This window comes from Fringilla coelebs, assembly GCF_963513975.1.
Source record: "Fringilla coelebs genome assembly, chromosome: 9".
NCBI lineage: Eukaryota > Metazoa > Chordata > Aves > Passeriformes > Fringillidae > Fringilla > Fringilla coelebs.
In genome coordinates this window covers 26,757,500-26,781,359 of record NC_140067.1, presented here as the reverse complement: position 1 = coordinate 26,781,359, position 23,860 = coordinate 26,757,500, and the positions used below count along the sequence as shown (strand labels likewise).

At 44.0% G+C, this 23,860-nt stretch overlaps 1 protein-coding gene across 9 annotated transcripts in view; it reads right to left on the bottom strand.

The window, feature by feature from the left end:
- RABGAP1L (RAB GTPase activating protein 1 like) overlaps positions 1-23,860 on the bottom strand; it is a gene marked incomplete at its 5' end in the record, with an annotated part of 219,193 nt that overhangs the window by 6,805 nt on the left and 188,528 nt on the right. For 5 of the 9 annotated variants that reach the window (XM_084211137.1, XM_084211136.1, XM_084211138.1 and 2 more), the window contains 2 exons: positions 550-660; positions 7,906-7,998. In XM_084211137.1, coding sequence (XP_084067263.1) covers positions 550-660; positions 7,906-7,998 — 204 coding nt within the window. Of the gene's footprint in view, positions 1-549; positions 661-2,829; positions 3,492-3,517; positions 3,794-6,992; positions 7,640-7,905; positions 7,999-21,447; positions 21,559-23,860 lie in introns of those variants that run through there. The other 4 variants (XM_084211142.1, XM_084211143.1, XM_084211144.1 and 1 more) reach the window with 4 other exon arrangements.

Sequence of the window (23,860 nt, the reverse complement as noted above, 5' to 3'; positions counted from 1 at the left end):
AAGGGAGGGTTGAATGTGTGGTTCTCTGAACACCATTGTGTCTGGGGCAAAGGGCTCTGAATGCTGCTGCCCTCCACATTCCAGCCTCCACAGGGACACCAGCAGTTATCAGTGAACACCCAGGAGCCCGTTGAATTTTTGGTGCTGTGCCACTTCATTATCTCTGAATTTTGTTGGCTGTACTAGAAGTGCTGTGAAAAACAGATCCACACAGACGTTTTGCAATGCTTGAAATTAGTCTCCCAAGAACTACATGACACCTTTTTCAAGGAAATGTTTGTTCTTTGCTATCTGCCTAAAGGTTATGGCCTACGTTTTCTAAACAATCCCCAGCAGAGGAGATGCAATCAGTCTTGGCCAGACCCCACTGAATGCCTACATGGCACACAGAAATACAGCTGAGTGCAGCTAGGAGCGAGGCTGTCAGGAAAATAAAGGCAAACAATAATCACACTTTGAGTGTGTTCATGCTTTCACTTGAGCACAAAGCAGGGCTCCTCCAGCTGCTGCTGCCAGGCCTGAGCTGGGAGCCAGCTCTGTTCCCATTACCTGGTCCAGGTCATTCCTTAAGGCAATTTTGCTGGTCACAAGCTCATGGGCAAGGTCATCGTTCTCCTGCTCCAGCCTCATGCTTGCTTCTTGGAGCCTGCGGTTCTCCCTCTGTGGAAAGAAAGGAACAACCAGGAAAGGAAATTAATCCTCATGATGAGCAATGAGCAAGTGCATGGTGTGTGCCAAACACTGAGAAGGCAAGAGTGCACATTAAGACAGGACTGCTGCTCTGGGAAACAACAGTGAATTAAGCCAGCAGTGCAAATGCAGCTATTCCACTTACATCCCACTGGTTTGTGTTGTGAAAGGGACACACTGATTGTAGTGTTTCCCTGTCAAAAATAAACACTGACCTCTCCACAAAAGCACTTGGTTTCTGCTTGCTCATCATCTAAAGAAACCAGGCAGATAAATCCCCCCCCAGCATCAGTGAACAGGGACCAATTAACAGTTACTCATAATAATGCTTCCAAGCAAAGCAGAAAGCTGTCCTGCTCCACTTTACAAAATCCTGTCTGCAGGGATCCATAAAAATAGTCCACTTTGTAGGTGATGCAGGGCCAACTTCCCATCTCCTGTGGGGCCAGCAAAGAACAGCATTTAGCAGGGAACTCCCTACAGCTCCAACATCCTGTACCACCATTTGTGCACTGCTCTGCACCTCATGCCAGTGACACCAGGGTGTACCTTACAGTGCCAGGTGGAGAGGGCAGCTCAGCCCCCAGGACCTGCTGGGGGCAGTGACAGGAACACAAAATGCACAACTTGGAGCCTGCAGGCTTCTGCTTCACTGCCCTCCCTGCCCACTCCACACAGGCAGAAATGACTATCTGGAGCATTAACCACAGGAGGTGAAAGAACAGGAGAATGAACAATCATTCATGATTTTTAGAAATCTGTGACTGCTGCTCTAGAGTTGAGAAAAAGAACCACTGTGGGTCAGTGGACTTCTAGGGGTTCAACATCAAATACAACTCCTCATTTTCAGAAGAACACAGCCAGGTGGGACAGGCAGAGGTGCCTTCCTCCTAAAGGATTTTAAGACAAAAAAACTGTGCTGGCATTCCATCACTGTATATCTATACCAAAACAAGCTGCAGGGGGAATCTCTGCACTATGGAAATTCAAGGAAAAGCACCATGTTCATATGAAAACTCATAGGTGGAAAAACAATAACCTATATGCTGAAATTTCAAAAAGGACTTATTCTCACCTGAAAGGTAACTTATGTTCTCCAAAACAGAACAGTGAAGTCCAAATGTAACAGTAAAAGTCAATCATATATAATAATATATATTAGCACTTATAACATTTTTCAAGGGTTGTTCAGTGAATGCACTCCTACAAAATCTGATTTCTTGCATAAGTTATTCACCTGTTTTCACTTCTTCCTACTCACCAGCTAAGAAATTGCAATTTTTATTTCTGTTGCAAGCAGATTCTGCATGCTTGTCTTAAACAAAAACAGGAGCTCTAAGAGGATGCAAAAAAAGGTCCCTTCTGTGTGGGAACTTCCTCTGTGGCAGGAAGTGGAACCTCTACAAATTTCCCTTGTTAATGGGACCCTATTGTGTAACTAGAATAGGCACTGCCCTGCACAGGGAAGTAAGATGGTTTCCCTTCCAAAAGATTGTACTTTGAATAACTTGTTTTGTACCAAAGCTAAATAAAATGCCTTTGTCTTAACCCAGTTAAAATAACCACTGCTAAAACATACACAGCTTTGGGGATCTTTCGTATTTTAAATGCACTTTAATCTGTTTGGGACAAGGAATTTTAAAAATTAAAGTAAAATTTTTCCGTAAACATCATAAAAGCTTTAAAGTGTAAAACCAAATTGCAGTCAATAATGATAATACTAATAACAATCTCTGACACATCTTTATTCCTGTATTTCATTCAGATCATCTTAGAAATGCTGATTTTTATAGACTCGGCTCTTGCCAGTTGTCAGAACCTGAGTTCACCTAACACTTGAGACCTCAGTCAGACCAGGTTCTGCAGCACCAATACCTTTTCACAGGGATGTTGCTTAGAGAAAGAAAGCAGCAAATTCTTATGACTTTCACAAAATAACCAGGTTGGCTTTACCATTTTTGCTCCGTCTTTGCCAAAAGCTTCAGTGTCTGCCAAGCGAGGCACGCAGTGTGAGGCTGAGAGCTCCTGCTTTGCATTTGCAGACAAGTGGGTAAGCAAGCTCTGTGCTTGGAAATGCACTATCCTCCTCTTAAACTGGGATTCACGGGGCAGGCTGGCAGTGAGTTAAAGATCTCTTACCTTGGGCATCCAGTCAATAGCTACAAGATGTTTTTAGCTCATTCACCAAACTCTGAGTGTCCGGCTGAAAGGTTCTCACAGGACCACCTTTCCTCTTCCTCCACCCAGGGCAGTATGCCCGATTAGCTGGTTTGTCTTTTGCAGCTCCTCCCCCCAGGTCCAGCAGTGTAAAACTGCCTCCCTTCTCAGGAGGAAACTACTAACTCTGCCTAAGTCTTAAAATAAAAACTAACAGGACACGGTAAAGACAGAAAGAGCAAACAGCGCTCTTCATGTGTAGCAAGCTATTTCCATAGGCTGGGAAATATTTAGAGTTTTATGAAATATGCTCACAATGACAAAGTTCAGCAGATGGAGCTGGTCTGTCACAGCAGGACTCACATCAGAGGCAGCATTTTTAACTGGCATCAGCCAACTAGTCAGACCTGCTAGTTGTCCCTGGTGTAAACAGACAGCTTCCTGCCTCCTCTCCACAACACTACATTTACTATGACAACCATTTCCTTCTCCTCAGCCTCAGAAACTGCTCAGTTTCTACAGTCAGTAAAATAACAGATCCCTCTTTCCCAAATTCCTCCTCCTGGTTACTGAAGGTGGCTGGTGAACTCAGGTTAGCTTTTAAAAGGAGGATACTGCATTTCCAAAGAGGACAAACAAAGCTGATACACACAAACACAAATCAACTTACCTCCTGTAAAGTCACAGACCAATTACTGCTTTCAACCATTGGTGTAAAGACAGTGAAAACAGGATATAAAGAAATTTCTAATACAAAAAAAAAAGTTGCTTATTCTTCAGTGGGTTTTTTGTTAAGAGTTTTAGAGAGAGATACTCCCGCTTCCATCACACACTGGGTGGAAAGAAGATGACAAACTTGAAAGCAGGAGGCAAGCCTCAGTTCAGGATGACTGAAAGGCTGAACTCCACCCTCTGCTCCCTTCCAGGCTGCACCAAGGAGCAATTCCTGAGGAGATTAGTGGCCGTGATGCATCCTCTCTGTGCTGTACCCAGCTGGGGTGTAATGAGTCACCAACCTCGTTAAGCAATTCTGTTTCTGTTCAGCAACACCCTGTGCTGCCCTTGGCTCGGGGAGGGTTAGTTTCCTTCGTGGTGGTTAGTATATTTTGGGTTTGTGCTGGAAAAGGTGCTGATAGGACAGAGATGGTTTGGTTATTGCTGAGCAGGGCTTGCACAGAGCCAAGGCCTTTTCTGCTTCTTGTAGCTCCTCGCCAGTGAGGGGGCTGGGGGTACACACCGAGCTGGGAGGAGGCACAGCTGATCCCAACCCACCCCAAGGGACAGTCCAGCCCACAGGGCACCACGCTGAGTGTGTAAAACAGGGAGAAGGAGAAAGGAGAGGGACCTTTGGAGTGATGGCATTTGGTTTCTCAAGTCACTGACACGTGTGATGGAGCCCTGCCCTCCTGGAGATGGCTGAACAACTACCTGCCCCTGGGAAGGGGTGGCTGAGCTCCTTGTTCAGCTTTGTCAGCTGAAGTGTCTTCATCTCAACCCACAAGTTTTGTCACTATTACTCTGGGGATTCTCTCCCCCACCCTTGTGGTGGAGTGAGCAAGCAGCTGCCTGAGTTGCTGGCTGGGTTAAATCAAGATATCCAAACTCTGAGTATGAACAGCTCCTCAATGATGGAATGAAAACACTGACTAAAATTCACTTTCTGGATGTGAGCAAACTGAGGTCTTCATAAACTCAAAGGAAAGGGCTCTTGATGTTGGAGGAGCTCCAAAGGAAAATCCTGTGAGCCTCCATCTAGAAACCCAAAAAGCTTTTACAGCAAGCAATCCAGGAAAGCCTCTCGTGGTAAGCAACACAGAGTTGTGTTTTCTGTTTGGTGACTCAGGAGAAGCATTCCCCAAAGTGCCCCAGCACATCTTTTAAGAAAACAACAGACAATGTCCCACAGCAAAAGTCACCATGATTTTCCTCATGATGGTTAACATTCAGTACCCCTGACTGAATAAAGATGATCAGTGTATTAATTTTTGCTTCCCCTTCAAAACACAGAGAAGGCTGTTACAGAGAAGGCTGTTATGTCCAAATTACACATTTATTCACACAACTTCTCCATTGCACAAGGAGGTCAACAGAGGAAAAGGAGAGAACAGCAGCATCTGCTTGCAAAACTCCAGCCCTTCTTTGTATAACTACATCCTCTTTATTTTAAATCAGTTCCCAGGCTCACTTCTGGAATTTTCTCATCAAGTCAACCCAAATCTTGTTACATGTGGCATTCTCAAACACAGAAACAAAACTCCATAATATTTAGAAAAACATCAACCTGAAATCTATTCCTATTGTTTTTACACATATGACTCACTTTTCTTCCTAGCTTCTATAGGGAATTTGTAATTTAACTAAAAGTTACAAGATTTGGTGACAAACAACAATTTAGAACATATTTCACTTTTGCACCTTTTAAAAATCTGACAAAAATGTGATAATTTGTTAAAAACAATAGAAAATAAAGTGAAAACATGTCTAGAAAAACTTTTCCTAAATAATACCTGTAAATACAGAACGAAACAAACATCAAAAATAATGGCACTCTTTAATACTGTTCCTCTGGTAAATCAAATCCCACCATGTAAAACAGGTGCTGGGCAGGAACTGCTGTGTGTTTAGCACAGCTCATGGGAGCAGATGAACTGAACCTGTCAGGCAAACACAGCTGGTTCCAGACACTGCAGAACCAGCCCATCTCCCTTGTTCTCAAGACTCCCTCTGAGGGCAGGGTCACAGGGAGGTGCCTCACTCAGACATCCTTCATCTCTGCAGCTCACTACAGCCCCTGCCTCTGTGGGCCTGACAAATTCCTGCTGGTAACAGCAACTCTAAAAACTATAGCTAAAAACTATCAATTGATTTAAAGCTCTTTTCCTTCTTGACCCATATGAGGAACATTCTGCAGGGATCTCTACTCCAGTGATCCCATCCAAGAAACATCCCCTTCCTAGGCAGCAAAACCCTCACTTTGTTTTGGGAAGGGAAACTGTAAAAATTCCAAGGTTGTAGGGCAGTGGGGCACAGCCCACAGAGCAGGAGCTGACAGCAGTGCTGTGCCTGCAGGCAAGGCTGGCTTTTGTCCTTTCCCAAGCCAAGCCTGGCTGCTGGAAGCCCTGCACAGGTGCTGCCCAAATGAAATGCATCTCTGACCATGCAGGCTGCAGAGTGCTCTCCTAAAGGACAAGCAAAAAGCAAGGCTGGCTCTCCACGTGCTGCCTGGGAGGATCCACACAATGACATTTTCTTGCTGCCTTTGGAAACACTCCTGAAATGTCAGTTCCTACAAAACCTCAACTTCACATATCAATAAAATCTAACAAGCAAGACAAGGAACAAAGAACATTTACAAGCATTTTTCCATGACACCCATCAACTGAAAAACGTGTCCAGACTTTGAAGTTAATGTGCAACTAACCTATATTACAGGGACTCTCTAATCACAGCATCCTTAAGAGGATCAGACCCAACACAGCTTAATAAAAAAATCCACAGTGAGATTCAGCAGCACAAGCCAAAACCCTGGGCTGTGATCTTGACTGTGACAGTGACTCACATCAACAGTGGCCCAAGAGTCACTTCCTATATCCTCATTTGTAGCTTGGATAATGTTCTTCACAGTGCATTGACCAGGATTAACTAGTTAATACGCTTCCACCAAGCTTTAAAGAACCCCTCTTTGTTTCCTAAGCATTATTTTAACTCCACAGTACTATAAGTGAACCACTAGGAAAATACTTAAAAGTTAATCAGCAGCCAGTTGTGATTTTTTCCAAATAGGTCATACTTGCTATTGGTTCTCAGCAGCTACAGCAGTCCTAAGTCTCATAAAAAATAAAATCTCCACCCTTTGACAGCAAAAAACCTACACTTAAAATATAATTTTCTCACAGACAAATGATTAAAAAAAAAAAAAAGTCAGTTTGACTTCGTACCTGTAAGTTTTCCTTGTCACATTTATGAATTAAGGCACACTCTCTCACCACAGACCTCCATACTCTGGTTTTCTGAACATGGTGCACTTTTCTTATGTTTACAGGCCATGTCAAGCCTGTTGCACTCTGTGTGATTTGATTATTCACCCCTCCACACCCCTGGAAGACCCCAGAACAACCACAATGGCACTAAGATATTAAGGCACAATGAAGAACAGCAAACAGTACAAGGATATGACAGAAATGTCAGTTCCCAGCCATCCTGGGCAGCAGGCAGTAAAGTGCTTCACCCCTGGCAGCTTCACCTAGAGCAAACTGAATTGTTCCAAAGAGAGGGAGGAATAACCAGATCCCAAACTCTCAGTTCAGTCAGTGCCCAGAGGCAGAGCCTCCAGCACACAAAATCTACGGCAACAGAACGTGACAATGAAAGCAAATACATTGTAAAGCAAAGCTGACCTGAAATTGAAGAACTGTTCTTTTTCAGTGAACTATCAAGCTATCATATTAACAACTGAACCTTATTTCTGTGCTCCTTTAAAGAGGAATATCCATCACTATTAACTCTATTGCAGCAGTACCTCAGGACCCCAGAAGAGCTCTGGGTCCCACCACAATTGTAACAAAAAATTACTGAAGCTTGGTATAAACAGGAATGAATAATAAGGATCATATCAGCCAAGGAAGAGTTCATCTTCCAAAGTCTCTGTGGATGCCACTGCACACAGCTTGCACTAGAACAATGTGTATTTTCTCCTTTCTGTGTCTGCAGCTGAATCACCCTTTGTTTCTGCGGCTCATGAAGATCTCCCGTAAAAGTGCAACAGCAGGAGAGTTACCTACAAACATATAAACTGAAAGAAGAAAAATATTATATGTGGCTACTTGCAGATGTCTTAAGAGTTACAAATTGTGATTGAAATATTCTTGGGAAAAAGGGCTAAGTCCAAAGTTTCAAAATGCTTATTCAAGAAAGGGGATGAGTTCGCCTTCACTTCCCTAAGGTCTGCATCCCTGGCACATCCCAGGGAGGTGAGCACGGTACACACACCTCTATTAACTGCAGGAGACAGCTCACTCCTCGTGGGATTCACCAAATTCCCATAGAGCATCTCCCTACCTTGTATCTGTCCATAGGATCTTCCTGCTGCAGCTGGCTCTCTCGCATGGTTTGGTACTCTCTCTCATATTTCTTCAGCTTTTTCGTTGGCACCTGTGGAGTAGATTTGGGAAACATGCATTTAAAAATGAGAGGAATGCTGGAAAAGCTGACTGAAAGCTCTCCCTACCAACAGGAAAGTGAGGAAGTGCTGGAGAGCTGCTGCTGAATAAAGTCTCTCCCCACTGTCTCCCCTCCCCTAATCATTAAGCTGTGTCAAACACTTACCAATACAGCTCACATCACAGAAATCTTTCTGTGCCCAGTGCTGCTAATTATTCAGACATTTAAAGGGGAACAGAACTGGAGACATTTTAGTAAGACTAACAAGAAGAAAAAAAGCACAGACAAGTGGGAGAACAGGAAAGAGGAAAACACATTTTGATACATATGATTCACCGAAACAATGCTTTAGCAAGACAACTGTTAAAAGTGAGATGAGAACAAAGGAGTGCTCATACAAAAGGACCAGACAATTCCCTGGGGGAGATCCAAGTAATGGTTTTATTGCTGAGAGAGTATTAATGTCTAAATTACAGCCTGTGACCAATGCCCTCACAAAGTCTGGCATCAGAGCCCTCCTAGGCAGATGGAGATGCTGCAGTGCAAGCCAGCAGAGAGGTGGCTCGGAGAAATCACAAACAAATTTGGTAAACAGCCATGCAGAAAGGTCAAAACCCAGGCTGCTGGATCCTGGGAACACTTCCACTTCAAACACTGATCAGAAGGAGCCCGTGTTCTTTTCAACAAGGCATGGGGAGCCTCTGCTTTCCCTTCACCTTCTGGTTGGGTATGCAGTGCTCCCATCTGTCCCTGGAGACCTCTGACAGCATTACTGAGGTCACCTGCTGGCAGCTGCAGAGGTCCCTCCTGCCATGTACCACCAGGAGTACAAACACAAGCTCTCCCTTGATCTGCCATGCAGATACTGCTATGGCCTGCATTGATCATGCTGAGCTGCCTCCTGCTGTGAGGACATGCCACTGTCACCTTGCCTTAGGGCAAAACCTACTGCCACTGAGCAGAGATGGGAGTTTCTGTGTAGTTCTGGAGCTGTTTTCTCTTTGCTGGTTGTCAGCCCAATGCCTCTTTGCTCTGCAGCACCCAAAGGGACCAAGCAAGTGCTCAGTGGTGCAGCAAAGGGAGGTGTAAGTAGCAAACATGAAGCCCATGATCTGCAAAGCATGAATAAAGCAGCACCAATTCCCACAATTACTGATGGAACCTGAAAGCAGCCCCCTTAAAGCAAACAAAGAGAAAACAGAAAAGACAAAAACATGAAGGACATTGGGCAAACATACAAGAAAATTTCACTTTGATGACACAAAACACCATGAAATGGAAGTGACTAAGAGATGCTTTTATACATTTCAACAGAATAATCCTCCTAACACAAACCAGCCAGCTTTGTCTTGGCTGCAGCCTGAAACTGTCGAGGCTATTTAATAATCATAAAAATTAGAAATAATTTCAGTATAGTGTTTTAAGTGAAATAAACCCATCAAATGTCAAAAGCCTGCTCCATCCCCTCCTTTCACCACAATTACTGGACTTTCATTTAGAGAACCAGATCAAAACTCTCCAGCTGGGGTGTGATAAGGACACCCTCCAAACACAGTTCTCAGGTTCTGCTGTGGAGCTTTGTGCTCCACTATGCAACCACCAGGAAATAAAGATAAATATGAGGGAGATTTTGTGGTGCAGCATGGCAGAAAGGCACAGCACAGGTGTAACTTAGATGATGATCTGTTCAACCAAAGATTTTCCTGATTCTTGATGCATTTCACTGAAACCTTTAAAGTGCATATAAGAACTAAATTTCACTTCACAGACAGACAGACAGAGCCCTGTGAGTGCTGCAGGAAGAATCCTGCCATCAGAAAGAACAAGAGACGTAAGACAGATTTTGTGTCTGTGAATTTATAAGCTTGTGTGTCTATAAATTGATTTTGCATGTGTAAACAGGGAGATAAGGGTGGAAAGTGAAGGTAAAGATTGCAGTCCCAGCCCTTTACCCCCTATTCTTATGTGAGCAGTGCTGCTCACCTTAGCCTGGCACTGGGGGATGGGAGCTTCCTCCTCTCATTCATTCCATCACCACTTCTCATCTACACGCTCTCCTTGCTTGTATTTCAGTTCCAGCTGTGAGCAGGACCACGGGTGGGTGCTCTGGGGCCTTGCAGGCATCATCTCCCTCATCCAGCACCACAGGAGCCATCCCATGGGCTGGGCTGAGGGATGGCCCGTGTGCCTGGCACCCTCTCCAGCAAGGAACCAGCACAGCAACACTTTCCTGGGAATACTGACAGTAAATAATGCCTGAAACAGGCATCAGAGCATGCAAGCATCAGGCTTGACACAGGAAACAGCTTCCAGCTCTTTGAAAGGTGATAGTGTCTGATGTTAATATCTATTTCTGCTCCAAACCTTAACTGGGAAGTACCTAAATACAGTGAAATTCTATCTTAAGGGGAACTCCTACCACAAACCAGTCAATAGTAATCCATTTATCTTGTAAAACAGAAACTGGAGCAAGTATGCCCAAGAACTTTGGCAGGGACCACACTTCACTGCCACTGTCTATTCAGCCACATTTCTCCAAGGAGTTTGATAATTTCTTGCAGCACTTTCTTCTTCTGAGTATACACTAATAAATGGAAAAAAGAAATTTAAAAGCCCAATTCCATATTTCCCAACTTAATTCCCTGAAACAGTTTGTGAATTCAACAAGGGATTTCTCAGTAAGCATTTCCATAAGTAAGTGCACAGTGCTAGCTATGCTTCAGTCTTCATGAACTGATCCTGACCAAAGTGCTCATAAATTCTCTGTAAAAGCTTCTGCAATATTGATTCCTTTTTTTCTTTCTTTAGCACCATGGGGTATATTGGCTTGAACTGATGCTTATCAAATTTAGGAGACTCTTACAGTGTATAAACATTCCTCATAATTGTTTATCTCAATATCTTATCTCATTGAGTTGTTTTATTTTATTGCCTTCGAGTATAAAATCATGTTGTAAGTAGTTATATACAGGGAAACACCCAGGCAGAGCATCTTAATAAAACATCCACACAGAAGAACTGAATGAGCAAAACTGCTTCCTGAAAAAACCCAATGGCACCGAATGCTTGAAGGACTCAGTGCATTGTGGAAGAGAAACTTTGGTTTTAGCTGTCCCTGTACATCAGCACCTGCTCAGCTCCAGGAGACCCCTCCCTCACTCTGTGATCTCTTCAGCTGTTTACAGGCAGCTCAGCCTGCCCTTGCTGGATCCATAAATCACACCTAGACTCCTTCCTCCCCCTGTTTTATGGCTCTGATGCAGCTGCAGCACTCAGAGCAGGCAGTTATGGCTGGGCTCATCTGACAGCCGAGGAAATGGAAGCAGAGATGGGAAGTGATTTCCTGAACACACTGCAGACAGCCAGAGGCTGATGCAGAGAGTGAAATCCTATTACTTCATTTCTGATTTCCAGCACCACCACAATGCCAAACTGAGCAGGGGATCTGTTTCCCAGCTCCCCACTTCTTTCTACCTAGCACTGCATTAACACTCCAAAAATACATTGTCCCACCACATTAGCAGTGTAGCCAGTATTCTCTAATCTCCCCACTCTTAACACTTTGCTCTCTCTAGTTCCTGCCTCAGTGTAAAAAAAGAAAAAAAAGAAAAAAAGGCAGCTAAGAAAGTGTGCAGTGCCTTCCTTTCTCATTCTTTGAAGCAAGTGACATAATTTTCTGTTTCACTGGCGATGGATTTGCTTGGTAATTCCAGCTGAGGTGGGGATCCTGCCCCCCTGCAAAGGTGAGCACAGACCCTGGAGCAGCCCAGCCCAGCTCCCATGCATCCATCCCACACAGCTGCCCTGCTGTGAGCCCCAGCACAAGCCAGGCTCTCCCCACTGCTGCCATCAGGACCATTTCCAGCTGAGAAGCCTGCTCAGGAATGCTGGGGCCAGCTCTCACAGCCACAAGAGGCTCTCACAAGCCACACCACAAATGCCTCTCCCTTGAGGAGATGTGAGTTACATCTGTGTGTGCTTCATTTCCTTCACTTTATGATTTAAAACAGTATCAGAAGAAATTTCACAATGAGGCTTGGTTCTGTGAGCTTTAAAAAGAAGCTCAGCAGATTAGCAAGAAAAAATTTCCAATCACATGCAGCATCTTAGTTCACACTCAAAACTGTGCCATTTTGTTCCAGTTAATACTTTATATTTGAAATACAACTACATCAAGTTCCAGGAAGCAAGCAGCTCTATTTTAAGGAATACAGCTCTATTTAAGTACTTTATTAATCCAAATGAAGATTGTAGTGTAACAAAATTAGATTAAAAAAACTGACTTGGTGCTATTCATCTAATTTGTGATAACTATGAGCAACTGTACCATCCTTTCCTTAAAATGTGGTTGGCAAAGCAATGCAGAGTATCCTGTCTAGGAATAAGGCTCACAAGTAGATAAAGCCATTTGTTTTTTTTCCTGGGAGGAGGGAATAATGAAAAAGAAATAACAAACCCCACAGTACTATGGTGACACAACAGACTTGTCTCCTGGATTGGACTTTAAAGGGGGGGGGAAATGGAATATTTTACTTAGCTACTATTGCAGTATAATCTAAACAACTCTATCTCCAATGAGATCTTAGCCACAAGCATGACATCTGAAAGGGAAAATTGTAATTTCTCTCTAAAAACCTCTATTTGGGGTGGGTATTCTGCACAGAAAACCCGCAACATCCATTTGTAACAGCAGGATTGACATCAGCTGCCTAAACAGAAATTCCAGGCTGGAGCACAGCTTGAAGAATTCCCAACTCCCCTTTTGACACCATGCAGGGAAAGGCTCACTGGCACCAGGCTGTTTTACCAGTTTGAAAGCCTGGAAGAGCCCTCCTCCAGTGCTTCCACCATGCCACACTATCCCATTCATCCCATACATCCTGCAGCCAACCCCACTGACAAGCTCCTTCAGCACCACCTGATCCCTGGTTTTGGGGGACAATAAAGCCCCAGCTGTCAGATGCTATTTTACCATCTAAGCCAGAAGGAAGGAGTTGTTCCCTGAAATTCCTTGGAGAGATGTCCTGCTGAAAGCATGCCTGAGCATCTGCTGCACAGCAGCATCTTTCTACCTCGTGTCTGGAAACAGAGCTGAGAGAAATGCTCTTTTTGTAAAAGCAAAACAGCTCCACCCCAGCACACCTGAGCATCCCTTCCATGCAGGGGGAGATGTTTCTTCTTGCTGTAAGTCACCTCCTTGCCAGCTCTGTAAGTTTAAGAATTCCTGAAAGGAGTCTTCAGGATTACAGAAAGCCAACCTGAAGGCAAAGGAAACCAGCACTGCTGTGAATTTTACTTGATTTCTCTGCATTAGCCCATTATCAAAATGTCTCAATTGCAATGGCACATTCAAAGCAATTTATAGAAACAAGAGAAAGGCAGGTTGCAAAACTCACAGAGCACCTGCACAATTTACTGTGATTCGAGCCAGCAGCAGCAGAGTCAGTGATGCTGGATCATTTCCAACACCTGATCCTTTTGTCAGATTTGAATCTCCACAATGTATTTCCATTCAGGAAAATCCACTGAACCAGGTACAGCTCATTATTCTTCTGCAGCCCTGCTGTTTAAAGATCTGCTCAGTTAGGCTCAGTTAGCAAAACACTGAACTCAGAGTAAGCTGAGACAGAGATGTTCAATAAGCCCCATTGTCCAGCAGTCCTGCAGCACCACAGGAAAAGGGAAAGGAATTTGGATTCCCTGAACTGTAACTCTAAACACCAGCTTGTGCTTTTACACTGAGCACAGTGCCTGTGTTTGAGAGGCTGCAGGGGAGCCTGCACCTACAAAAAAGGGCCAAGGAAAGGGTGGTCTCCCTGTGGCAGATGCTTTCCAGAATCCCAAAATGTCTTTCTGCCATCAAAAATTCATTTGACAAATAAGAAATCCTACACAAGCAGAACAAATACATAGGCTTTGCTAATATTTATCCACTGAGGATGTGTAACAGCTAGGGCTGTTCTGTTGCTTTGTTGATGTTTGTTGTATTTTGTTTTTAGCAATATTACCTGCTTTGAGAATAAATGCAGTGCTTTGAGTTCTCACAGGGTGCATGTTAGACTTACTTGTGGTGTCAGGAGCTATATAAGCTTCAGTTGGTGAATTGGTGACGTGTGAAAAACGCCAATCTCTTGTTTTTAAAATTTTAAAAGTTTAATAGTAATTAAATGGTTATAAAAATAGTAATACAATTAGAGTAATAAAAATTTGGACAATTTGAATTAGGACAACATGAGACAATAAAAACAAAGACTTAAGGACAGTCCAGGTACCTCTTTCTGGGCAGAATAAGCCCGAAAAAGGGCTCATGTTAACAGAGGATTAACCCTTAAAAGCAACAGCCTGTTGCATATTCATACAGCTCATCCATGATGCATCAATTCCATTCAAACACAGGATTCTGTCTGGGCAGTGTCAGTTTCTTCCTCTTAATCCTAAAGGCGTCTTCAGGGCTCAGTGAGGCAGGAAGAAGTTTGTTTCTTCTGATAATGGAGCAATAAATTCTCTTTCTCTGAAAGACTGAGGTGTCCTGTGCCTGCTATCTCAGTGCAAGTCCCCTCTTAAAAAAAAAAGAGTATCTCACATAGCATAGCTTCTATTTTAACATTTTGTTATAAACTAAATTTAACACACTTCTTAAAGAGAATTAATACAGCATCACTTTCTAACACAATACATATAAGATTCATTTTAATATTTGTGAAAAACCAATCATAAAATACACATTTTTCACACATGGAAGGTTTATTATCCACTTCAATTCTCTTTGTTTTAGTAACGAAGAGACACCCTGAGTAGCTGAATAGCAGTGCTTGGAAATGGCCAATTATTTCCTGCCCTTGCAGCTGATGTCCAGACAGAAGTGCTTCCTTTGCACAGGTAAGGGCTGCAGCAGTGAGACACACACCGGGACAGGAACAGCCAGAGCCACTGCCAGCCTGCACACCCTCTGCATCTCAATGGCTCTGCTCAACAGGAACCCTGGGGTGTGAAAAATGAGTATTATATGATTGGATTTCACAAATATTCAAATGAATACTATATGTGTTATGTTAGAAAGTGATGCTGTATTTAATTCTCTTAAGTAGTGTGTTAAATATAGTTTTAGGTTATAACATAATGTGAAAATAGAAACTATGCTATGTGAGATACTTTTTTTAAAGAAAGGACTCACACTGAGAGAGCAGCCACAGGACACCTCAAAAAAAAAAAAAAAAGGAAAAATCCTACCCTCCAACACTGTCTGATAAAAGCATCTTTACAGTTTTAAGTCTTCTCTAGCACTGGCTTCACTACCACATGAGGGATTTATTTAGTAAAAGCCAGACCCTCCAAGGAGTATCCAACAACCATAAAGCATGAATTGAAAAGCTCAGGAAATGGGTCAAAAAGCCATTGTGAAAGGGAATCATTATCCAGTGACATCTTTCATTTTTGGTCAGTGACATTCTGGGTCTTTCTGGATCAAAGATCCAGCACTATCAAACACTGCATCAGTGGCCTGCAAATCAAAGATAGAATCCAGCTAATAGAATTTGCAAATGACACACGGAAAGAAAGAACAGTGCAGAAGAAGAACCAGAAACTGCACACACACATCTGAGTTCCTGGAATTGGTACCTCTGCTGAAACACACCACTGTGCTGGCTCCAGAGCACATGTCCACAGGGCTTTACTGCAGCTTGGAGTGGGCTGGGATCCCATGAGGAGATGGGAAGGACAGAGGATGGGGTAGTGGGAGGCACATGCTGGGAAAGCAGCTTGCCATTGTCTGGGCAAGACCCAGCTCTTCCTCCACAGCCCCCTCCCTCTCACCTCACTGCTTGGGGGCAAGCTGACCAGAAAAAACCTGCAAAAATACTTTAATTTAATTATTTGTGAAAATGTTCATTGCATCAATACCACTGAGAGTTCAGCCCTACAAGCAGCTAGGAGGACAGGGAGCAGTGTGGGACTGGGAATAAACACTGCTACAGAGAGAAGGGAGGAAATACCAGACCACCTTACTGCCAAAATGTGACTGTCCTGTCAGAGCCAGGCTGCAGCAGAAGGGCTGGTGTGAGCCCTGGGATGCACAAGGACAGGGGAAAGGAAGCTGATCAGGGAAGGTCAGCCCTGCATTGTCACTGGGACCAACACTGTAATACTGCATCTAGTCCTGGGAGGGGCAGCTGGGGAGAAAACTGAGCAGGATGTAGAGCAGAGCCCCTGAAATGTTCATGCAGAGTGTAAATGCCCCACAGTGAGAGATGTAGGAGCTCAGAATCCTCAGCACAAGGGAGCTGCTCCAAAGGCAAGGCAAGAGGATTGGGACAGAATCTGGCAGCTCCTGCCCACAGAGAGGGAGGGACAGAGGTGGGGACAGCTCCTTGAGACAGCAGGATCCCTCCTTGTGCTGGATAGGAAAGGGTTCAGATGAGGACTGGATCTGTGGAAAGAGCCAATTGCCATAACAGTGACCACCCAAACTCCCCAGCTCCTCTGGCAGCAGCTCCAGGGAAAGATGGGCTTCAAAAAGGGCTGCCAGGGTCTCTGTACTGCAAGACTCCACAGAATTAGAGATTCAAGGAAAAACTGAGACTGGAAGGGCTCCAGGGGGCACACAAACCAAGCTCCTGCTCAGGCAGGGCAGTTCAAAGCCAGAGCACGCTGCTCCTGAAGGGCTGCAAGGATGGAGATGCCAGGGTCTCCCTGGACAGAGCTGCTTTCCCTTGTGCTGAGCCAGAACTGACTGAGCTGCAAATCACACCCATTTGTCATATTGCAATGTCACTGTGTGCCTCAGAGTTTGGCTCTCTGCTTTCTATGAACTTCTTTTAGGTGGCTGGAGACTGCAATTAGATCCCTCCTGAGCTTTCTCCTCCTCAGGCTGAATGCCTCAATTCTCCCATCCTTCACTGTGCAGTCAGACCCCACTATCCCATCAGCCTTCCACTCCACATGCTTTAGCCTGTCAAGATCCCTGGGCTCTGTGGGCTCAGGAGGATTCAGGGAGAGAGACACATTTCACTGGCACCTGTCTGTGCACAGGTGATCCACCACAACTCTGGACATCCTGCACTCATGCTGTCCAGAGATGCAGTCCCCATCCTGCAGAGATGATGGAGTTTATCTGTTGGAAATTCCTCTGGCTGCCCTGCAGGACTCGAGACCCTGACAGGGGGCTCAGAGACCTTGGCACAGAGCCCAAGACCCCTGTGCCTTTGATCTTGACCCATGGAAAAAACAATTGCCAACTTTTATATGAAGAATTACAAGTCAAGAAAGCTTAAGTAGAATAATAGTTGGTCATGGGGTGAAAAATAGCTTTTTCAGGTTTTTAGAATGGGGGCTCGGGGTCCCAAGATGGAGGAATTTGGGCATGCCCTGTCCTTTTTCCTTCTTCTTCCCAGCCTCCATCTTCTGGGCAATGTTGGCATTTTTAGGTTGGTTTAGAGTAGAAGCTCACTGTCTAACATGGGTGATAGGTATTGGGAAGTTATAGTAAATAGTGTACATGTAGTTTTAGTATAAAAAGATAACACTGCCCCAAGGATGGGCAGTGTGGCTCAACCTGACCTGCCAGACAGACCTTGGCGGGTTGGAGAAAGAATTTTATAGATAAGAAACAATGAACAACCTTGAGAACAAGAACTGAAGAGTTCTGACTCCTTCTTCGACTGCTGGGCTGGGAAAAGAGACTTTGTGACACATCTGGGGGTCGCTCTGACCAGCAGAGATTCCGAGATTTATCCACTCAGGATTTTGCATTTGCCTTTGCTGAACCTCAGCAAGCTCCTCTCAGCCCTGGTTTGTGCCCCCTGGAAAACAGGGTGCATCCTCTTCTGGTGTTAAACACAGCCCCACTAGCAACCCCCAAAAATGTTCAGCTCCCTGCCAGTTAGACTTCAACCCATGGATGACCATGTACTGCACTTCTCCCTCCCAAGCCCTTCACCCTCTTTGCAGCTCACCCACCCACTCTAAACCTCCTCAGTTCAGCTGTGATGAGAAGCTGAGAGCTTAAAAATCCTTATGGCAGGGTGTGCCAGTGTGCAACCACAAATTCTTTCTATGAAATGGCTGATAATTCCCCTGAATAGAGAGCTAAACACAGCAAGGCAGGCAGGAAAATGGAAACACAATGAAGCTTTCCACAAGAACGTCCTTCAGCTCTGGATTAAGAGGATTATACCACTTAGAATAGCATTTTTATAACCCCTCGAGTCCAAGTTTTCTGCAGATAAACTGAGAATTGAAATTCCCCACAGTAAAGCTGCTCAATTCTTGCACAAACTACACAGCAGCCCACTTATATATGCTGCTCTCCCTGTCTGTGCAAAGTAATTTCAGAACAACTTGAAATTCTGAAAGCAAGACCACACTGTTCAAAACAACTGCATTTCATGGTGACACTGCAATATGACGAATTTTATTATAATATATGTTGGGGGATTGCTATTATACAGTGAAACATATTTAACAAAACCTTATCTCAGATCATCCACATCCTGTTTAACTGCTTGAGAGCATCAGAACAACATTATAAAAATACTGCTAAGCTTTCCAGTGAAAAATACAGCTAGAAGGGATGGACCCAGATAACTCAGATGGACACAGGTGATGATGGATAACAGCAGACAATTCTGACTGTGCCCAGGTTCATGCCTGCATGGCTGTGTCAGGTCACACAGGGCTGGCCTAAAGCACAAGGAAGCAGCACAGCTCTCACCTGGCCTGGTTTGGCATTAACCCTTTGTCACCTCACATCATGACTCTGTGCAGGGGACACTCCTGTGCACCCCAGCCCATGGCACAAGCCAAAGGAACTGCAATGAGTTGCTTGTAATGCCAGAAACCTTCCAACAAGACCATCCCAGCCACAGAATGAAAACCTTTACAGAACTTTCTTTTTCATTCCTTGCAACCTGACCAGCGTAATAAAAAGCTTTTCAAAATAACTGAAACTGCATTTTGCAAAGCCAGCAGATGAACCTCAGATTGCAACACAGCTGTGCTATTAATATGAACTCTTAGAAAAAACAAAATGTGCACAAATCCTTCCTGCAGAATGTCCCTTTGTGTGTACAGACCACACCTTTGTGCAGGCTGGTGAAGTGACTGTGAGAGAGTCAACACAATTTGCCTGACTTATCTTGACTGTCAGCTTGTCCCACAGTTAAATGTAGCAGCAGAGAACCAAAATAAAACATTTTTGAGCCCTCAGGTCCTGTCCTTTCATAGTGCAGACACCCATGCATTGTCCAGTCCTATCACAATTCTGAGGACAGCTTCCTTTTAAACTTCAGGTTGTATGCACCATTATTTGCTTAGTTATTATCCTTCAAAAACCAGTTAAAAAAGCAGTTAGGTGTTTCCTATGTAAACCCAACAAAAAAAAGATTTCTTAATTTCTTTACTAGTACATGATGCGCTGAAACATGGAATCCTGGAATAATTTGGGTCAAAGAACATTTAAAAACCATCTTGTTCCAGCCCTCTGCTGTGGGCAGGGACACCTTCCACTAGACCAGGCTGCTCAAAGTCCCATGTTAATACACAAATATGTTAAAACACTTTGATTCCAGGGGAAAAAAAAAAAAAAAAGTTGATCAGAACAAACCCTTACAGTAAAGTCAATTAGTCAGACCCTCTAAATAAAAGTAATAATGATATTTTCCTCCCATGGTTGTTCTCTGTTTACTAGGAGGTAAGCAGTTAGTTCGCAGAGAAATATTTTTCATCTTATTTTCAGAGTGGCAGAAATCATCTCGTGATGTGATGTGGGGCTTTCACACCAGTTCCTCTCTCTCCTGGTCACTCATAGCTGATCCAGAGATGCAGAACACAATTCCTGTTGTGCTCTGTAGCTGCCCTGACCTGCAGAGCCATCACTGAGCCCATCCTGGCAGCACTTCCCAAAGGGTTAAATCACAAGGTAAGCCACCATGACAGCTCTTCTCACCACAGGGATTTAATTCAGCAACTGCAAGTGCTAGCTCTAGAACATCCCAGCAGTTCAGGGCAGGAATCCCCCAAGAAAACCCTCTGTTCATCAGCCTTGCTGAAAGAAACTCACCCTAAGGCTCTCCCAGAGCTGCCGGTACCAGGCTCAGGTTAATCCCATTGCAACACCAGGTCCTGTCTGAAGGAGATCCTACTCTGGCCCTGCAGGCAAAAAACACATGCTGCCACAGGCACCAGCCAGGGCAGGGCAAGAGGGAAGGCTGTGGCTGGACAGTGAATTAAGGGACACCACATATCTAAAGTGTGTGACTCCTGACATGCTTTTAACCAAAGCCTGCTCAGAGCCCAGCCTCGATGGTGACCACATCATCTTAGAGCATGGTTTTGGCTATATACTGAATTTCTAGGTTTATTATCTATTTGTTGTAATGGACCTTGAAAATTCTGGCCTGAAGAAGACCAGAGACAGGAAAAAGCATCATAATAAAAGGGATTGGGCAGAATTCTGGTTTTCATCCATACTACGTGAGATGCAGGAAATGAGTTCATGCATCTGAGATCTCCTGAGCATGGACAGGCAGAAAAAAACCTGAGCAGGAAACAAGCACAGCTTTACCCAAGATACAAAAAAGCAAATTTTCCTTTTCTGAGAACACCTTCCTTTGACTGGGTACAAACACACACCCAGCCCCAAATCTGCACCCATGAGCACTTCTTTGGGCTGCTGAATTTGTGTTTAGCCTGAAATGTTAACTGCACCTGCTTACACATTAACTTTAACACCTATACATACATTTTTATTTCAAAGCACTCCCTCTGACTGCTTCTAGGCATCCTGGCTCCAACATGGGCTCAGCTGTAGGATCTGAGGCCAAAAATGAACTCTTGCACCAAATTTCAGAGCCTGCAGCTCCCTCCAAGCACTGATATCTCCATGACAGAGGGAGGTGATCACACTCTACATGCCACTTACAGAAAGAGAGATGCTATCTATGAAGAAATAGCATATTTCATTCAACTAAAAGGTTTTTACAGATATTTATGCTGATTTCAAAACATATACAAGTGAAACATCACCACTCTCCAGGAAGGGACTGTTTCTCTCAGATTTCATGATGAGGGTACCTGCACCCCAGAAACAGCATCTACCCTGACCTCTTGACTTACATTCTAAGACTCTGCAGCTGGATTAGCTTAATTATTATTCCAATTATGTAAAAAATATTATTGTAACTATGATCCTACTGAGCAAATAATCTTCATCTAAACCAAGAAGAAGTTAGAATTTCTTCTTCTTCTTAGAACTCCTAAACTTAAGAAAGCGATTTTAATAATCACATCTGAAATAGATTATTTTCATTTTGTTAATGCACGGCAGCAAATTTCTGAAAAAGCCATAAAACAGAAACTAAGTCATCAAGAGAGAAACTGAAGAACAAAGAAGGGCACTGAACAGCAAACTTTGAGCATGACTGGCAAAGGAGGAACACCTACCACAGCTTTGGGTTTGCTGCCTGCCACCAGGCTGGCCAGCAAATCCTCATCTCGCAGCTGCCCAAACACGTGGGCATCGTAAGCCACCACCATGGAGACCTCTTCCATCATCCTGGCGGCCCTCAGCAGCTCAGCAGCTCCCAGCCCAAGGCTCAGCTCCTGTCAGTTGTTCACACCCAGCTGGAGAGGCTGCTGGGGAAGGAGTGTCACCAGGGAGAAAACATGACCCAGCAGATCGGCTTTGCCTCTCCGGGGCGCCTTCGGTATCACGGGAAGCACACAGGGCACACCTGCTCCCACTCCCGGCTTGCAAAAGGCTGCTGCTCAATCTGGAGGAAGGCAGGAACCTGCTTTAGTCCCAGTATTAGGCCAAAGATGAAGCAGCAGGAGAACAGATTAGGATTAAAGAAGGAAATCACTGCTGTGCTTCTCCAGTTTGGTAGCAATCGTTCATTCTTTATGTCCAGTTTTCTCCCATGAGAGCTGATAATCCTGTCTTCCCTTCCAACAAATTGCTGCTTCTGGATTATTTGTAAATTCACAGAGATCGGTATAATGCTGATTTCTTTCAAGCACTCCTTGAAATTTTCAGCCAGTTTCTAAATCTCTCCTTTAAAATCTTTTAAAACACACACTTTTGCTTTTCTGCAGTCTCATCTGCATTCATGTACCCCTGTAAATACTTTGATTTTAGCAGGAAGATGGTGGCATCAAGTCACAACCCTCCAAAAAAGTGTCCTTCAGTTTCCAAATGTAATAATGGGTAAAACAGCCCTGAAAAATGCAACAAGGCTGTAAAACTCTTTCTTGAATAAACTGCTATCTCCACAAATGAAATGAAAACAATTTATGCAGTTAAAACTTTCCACAGAAGAAGGTTTTGAACTGAGATCTGGCACTGGTCTTGTTTTAGGTAAGAAGTAATATGTTATCTCTTGTCTGTAAATCCTAAATAGCGGAGCAGCCTTCCAAATAGCTCCTGATTACAAATTCATTTATCATAACTTCCTTTAATCTATCTGACACAAAGCAAAAACAGCACAAGGAAAAAAAAAATATGGGAAAAATTAAGACCCAGGACTCTGAAAACTACAAATGAAAATCTAGAAAACCATACAGGATTTGAAGAAACAAACAAAACGTCCCAGAACAAACTCCTTTCAGGACAATCAGACAAGGTAAAACTCCATCCACTACATTTTTATCTTCTCTGGAAGCCTTTTCTTCCTGGTGAAAAATCATACCTGCTCAAGAAACAGAAATTATTCTGGCCATCCATTTGTCTCCAAAAAGAGTCCGTGCTCGATGCAAAAAATCCGACAGAAATGTCCAGTGCAGGTTGGTGTGGCATATGGCTACACTCTTGTTTGCCAGAACGAATAGTCAGACCCACCTTGCTTTTCTTACTCCTCTCTTCCTGGAGTATCGTTATCAAAGATTGCAGCTATCTAAATAGCACCAGGTGCTATTTGCATTTGAATAGGAAACTTGAGCAACAGCTCTAGCGGCCAGGATTAAAACCCTAACATCTCTTCCACTTATATAGTGGGGAGAAATTACATGTTATTGCTAGGAAACACAGAGTTCTAATAGGCTTATGGCAAACAAAAAATGCAGCACTTGAGGTTAAACTCTTGAGACTAAAGCAGATTCTGATCATGCTTAACCCTTGCAGGATGAAGTAAGATATTCTTCCCTTGAAACGCACCTATAGTTCGTTCTTTCCTTGTTTTTCTTCAAAGGCAATTTTTCCCAATGAATGAATTAATTCCTCTAGTAGAAAGACTTCAGATTCCAGCTCGACAAAAAGGTAGCTCTCCGTGTCACCTGTAGAAAATTCCTACCTGCTGTTCCAACCCCCTCTCAGCTTTTCTGAAGCCTTTAAACGCAGCTTCCTGCTCACCTCCACTGCCCTGGGGGGGTTTGGGACCTTCCTGACGAGCGAGTTCCGAGCGTGGGGCTGCAGGTGCCGCTCCCCGGAGTGCTGCTGGAGTTGGGTCCCTTCCCACATCCCTCCCCGCATCCCTCCCAGCCGCTGGCACCCGCTCCAGCAGGGCTTGGCATCGCCTCGGAACAGCCAGGTAGGCAGGGGAGGGAGCAGCTGGTGTAACAGCAAACATTGCCGTGTTAATTAATGAAAGACCAGTTTAATTCTGCAATAAGGGCAGGAGGTGGAGGATGCAAATTGTCAAACGCACTCCACAGCTGCAGCCAGTCGAACCCCTCCCCTCATTTAGCCAACAGGCATTCCCATTTACAAGGAATTATACCTTATTTTTCTTTTCCTCTTTAGACAGAGAGGTTACAATTATTTAACAGAACTACATCTGCATATTATTGTATAATTAGTTCAGTAATTCTCATACCTATTCATAACAAAGGGCTTACAATTTTGGCGTGTTCCAACTAGCAA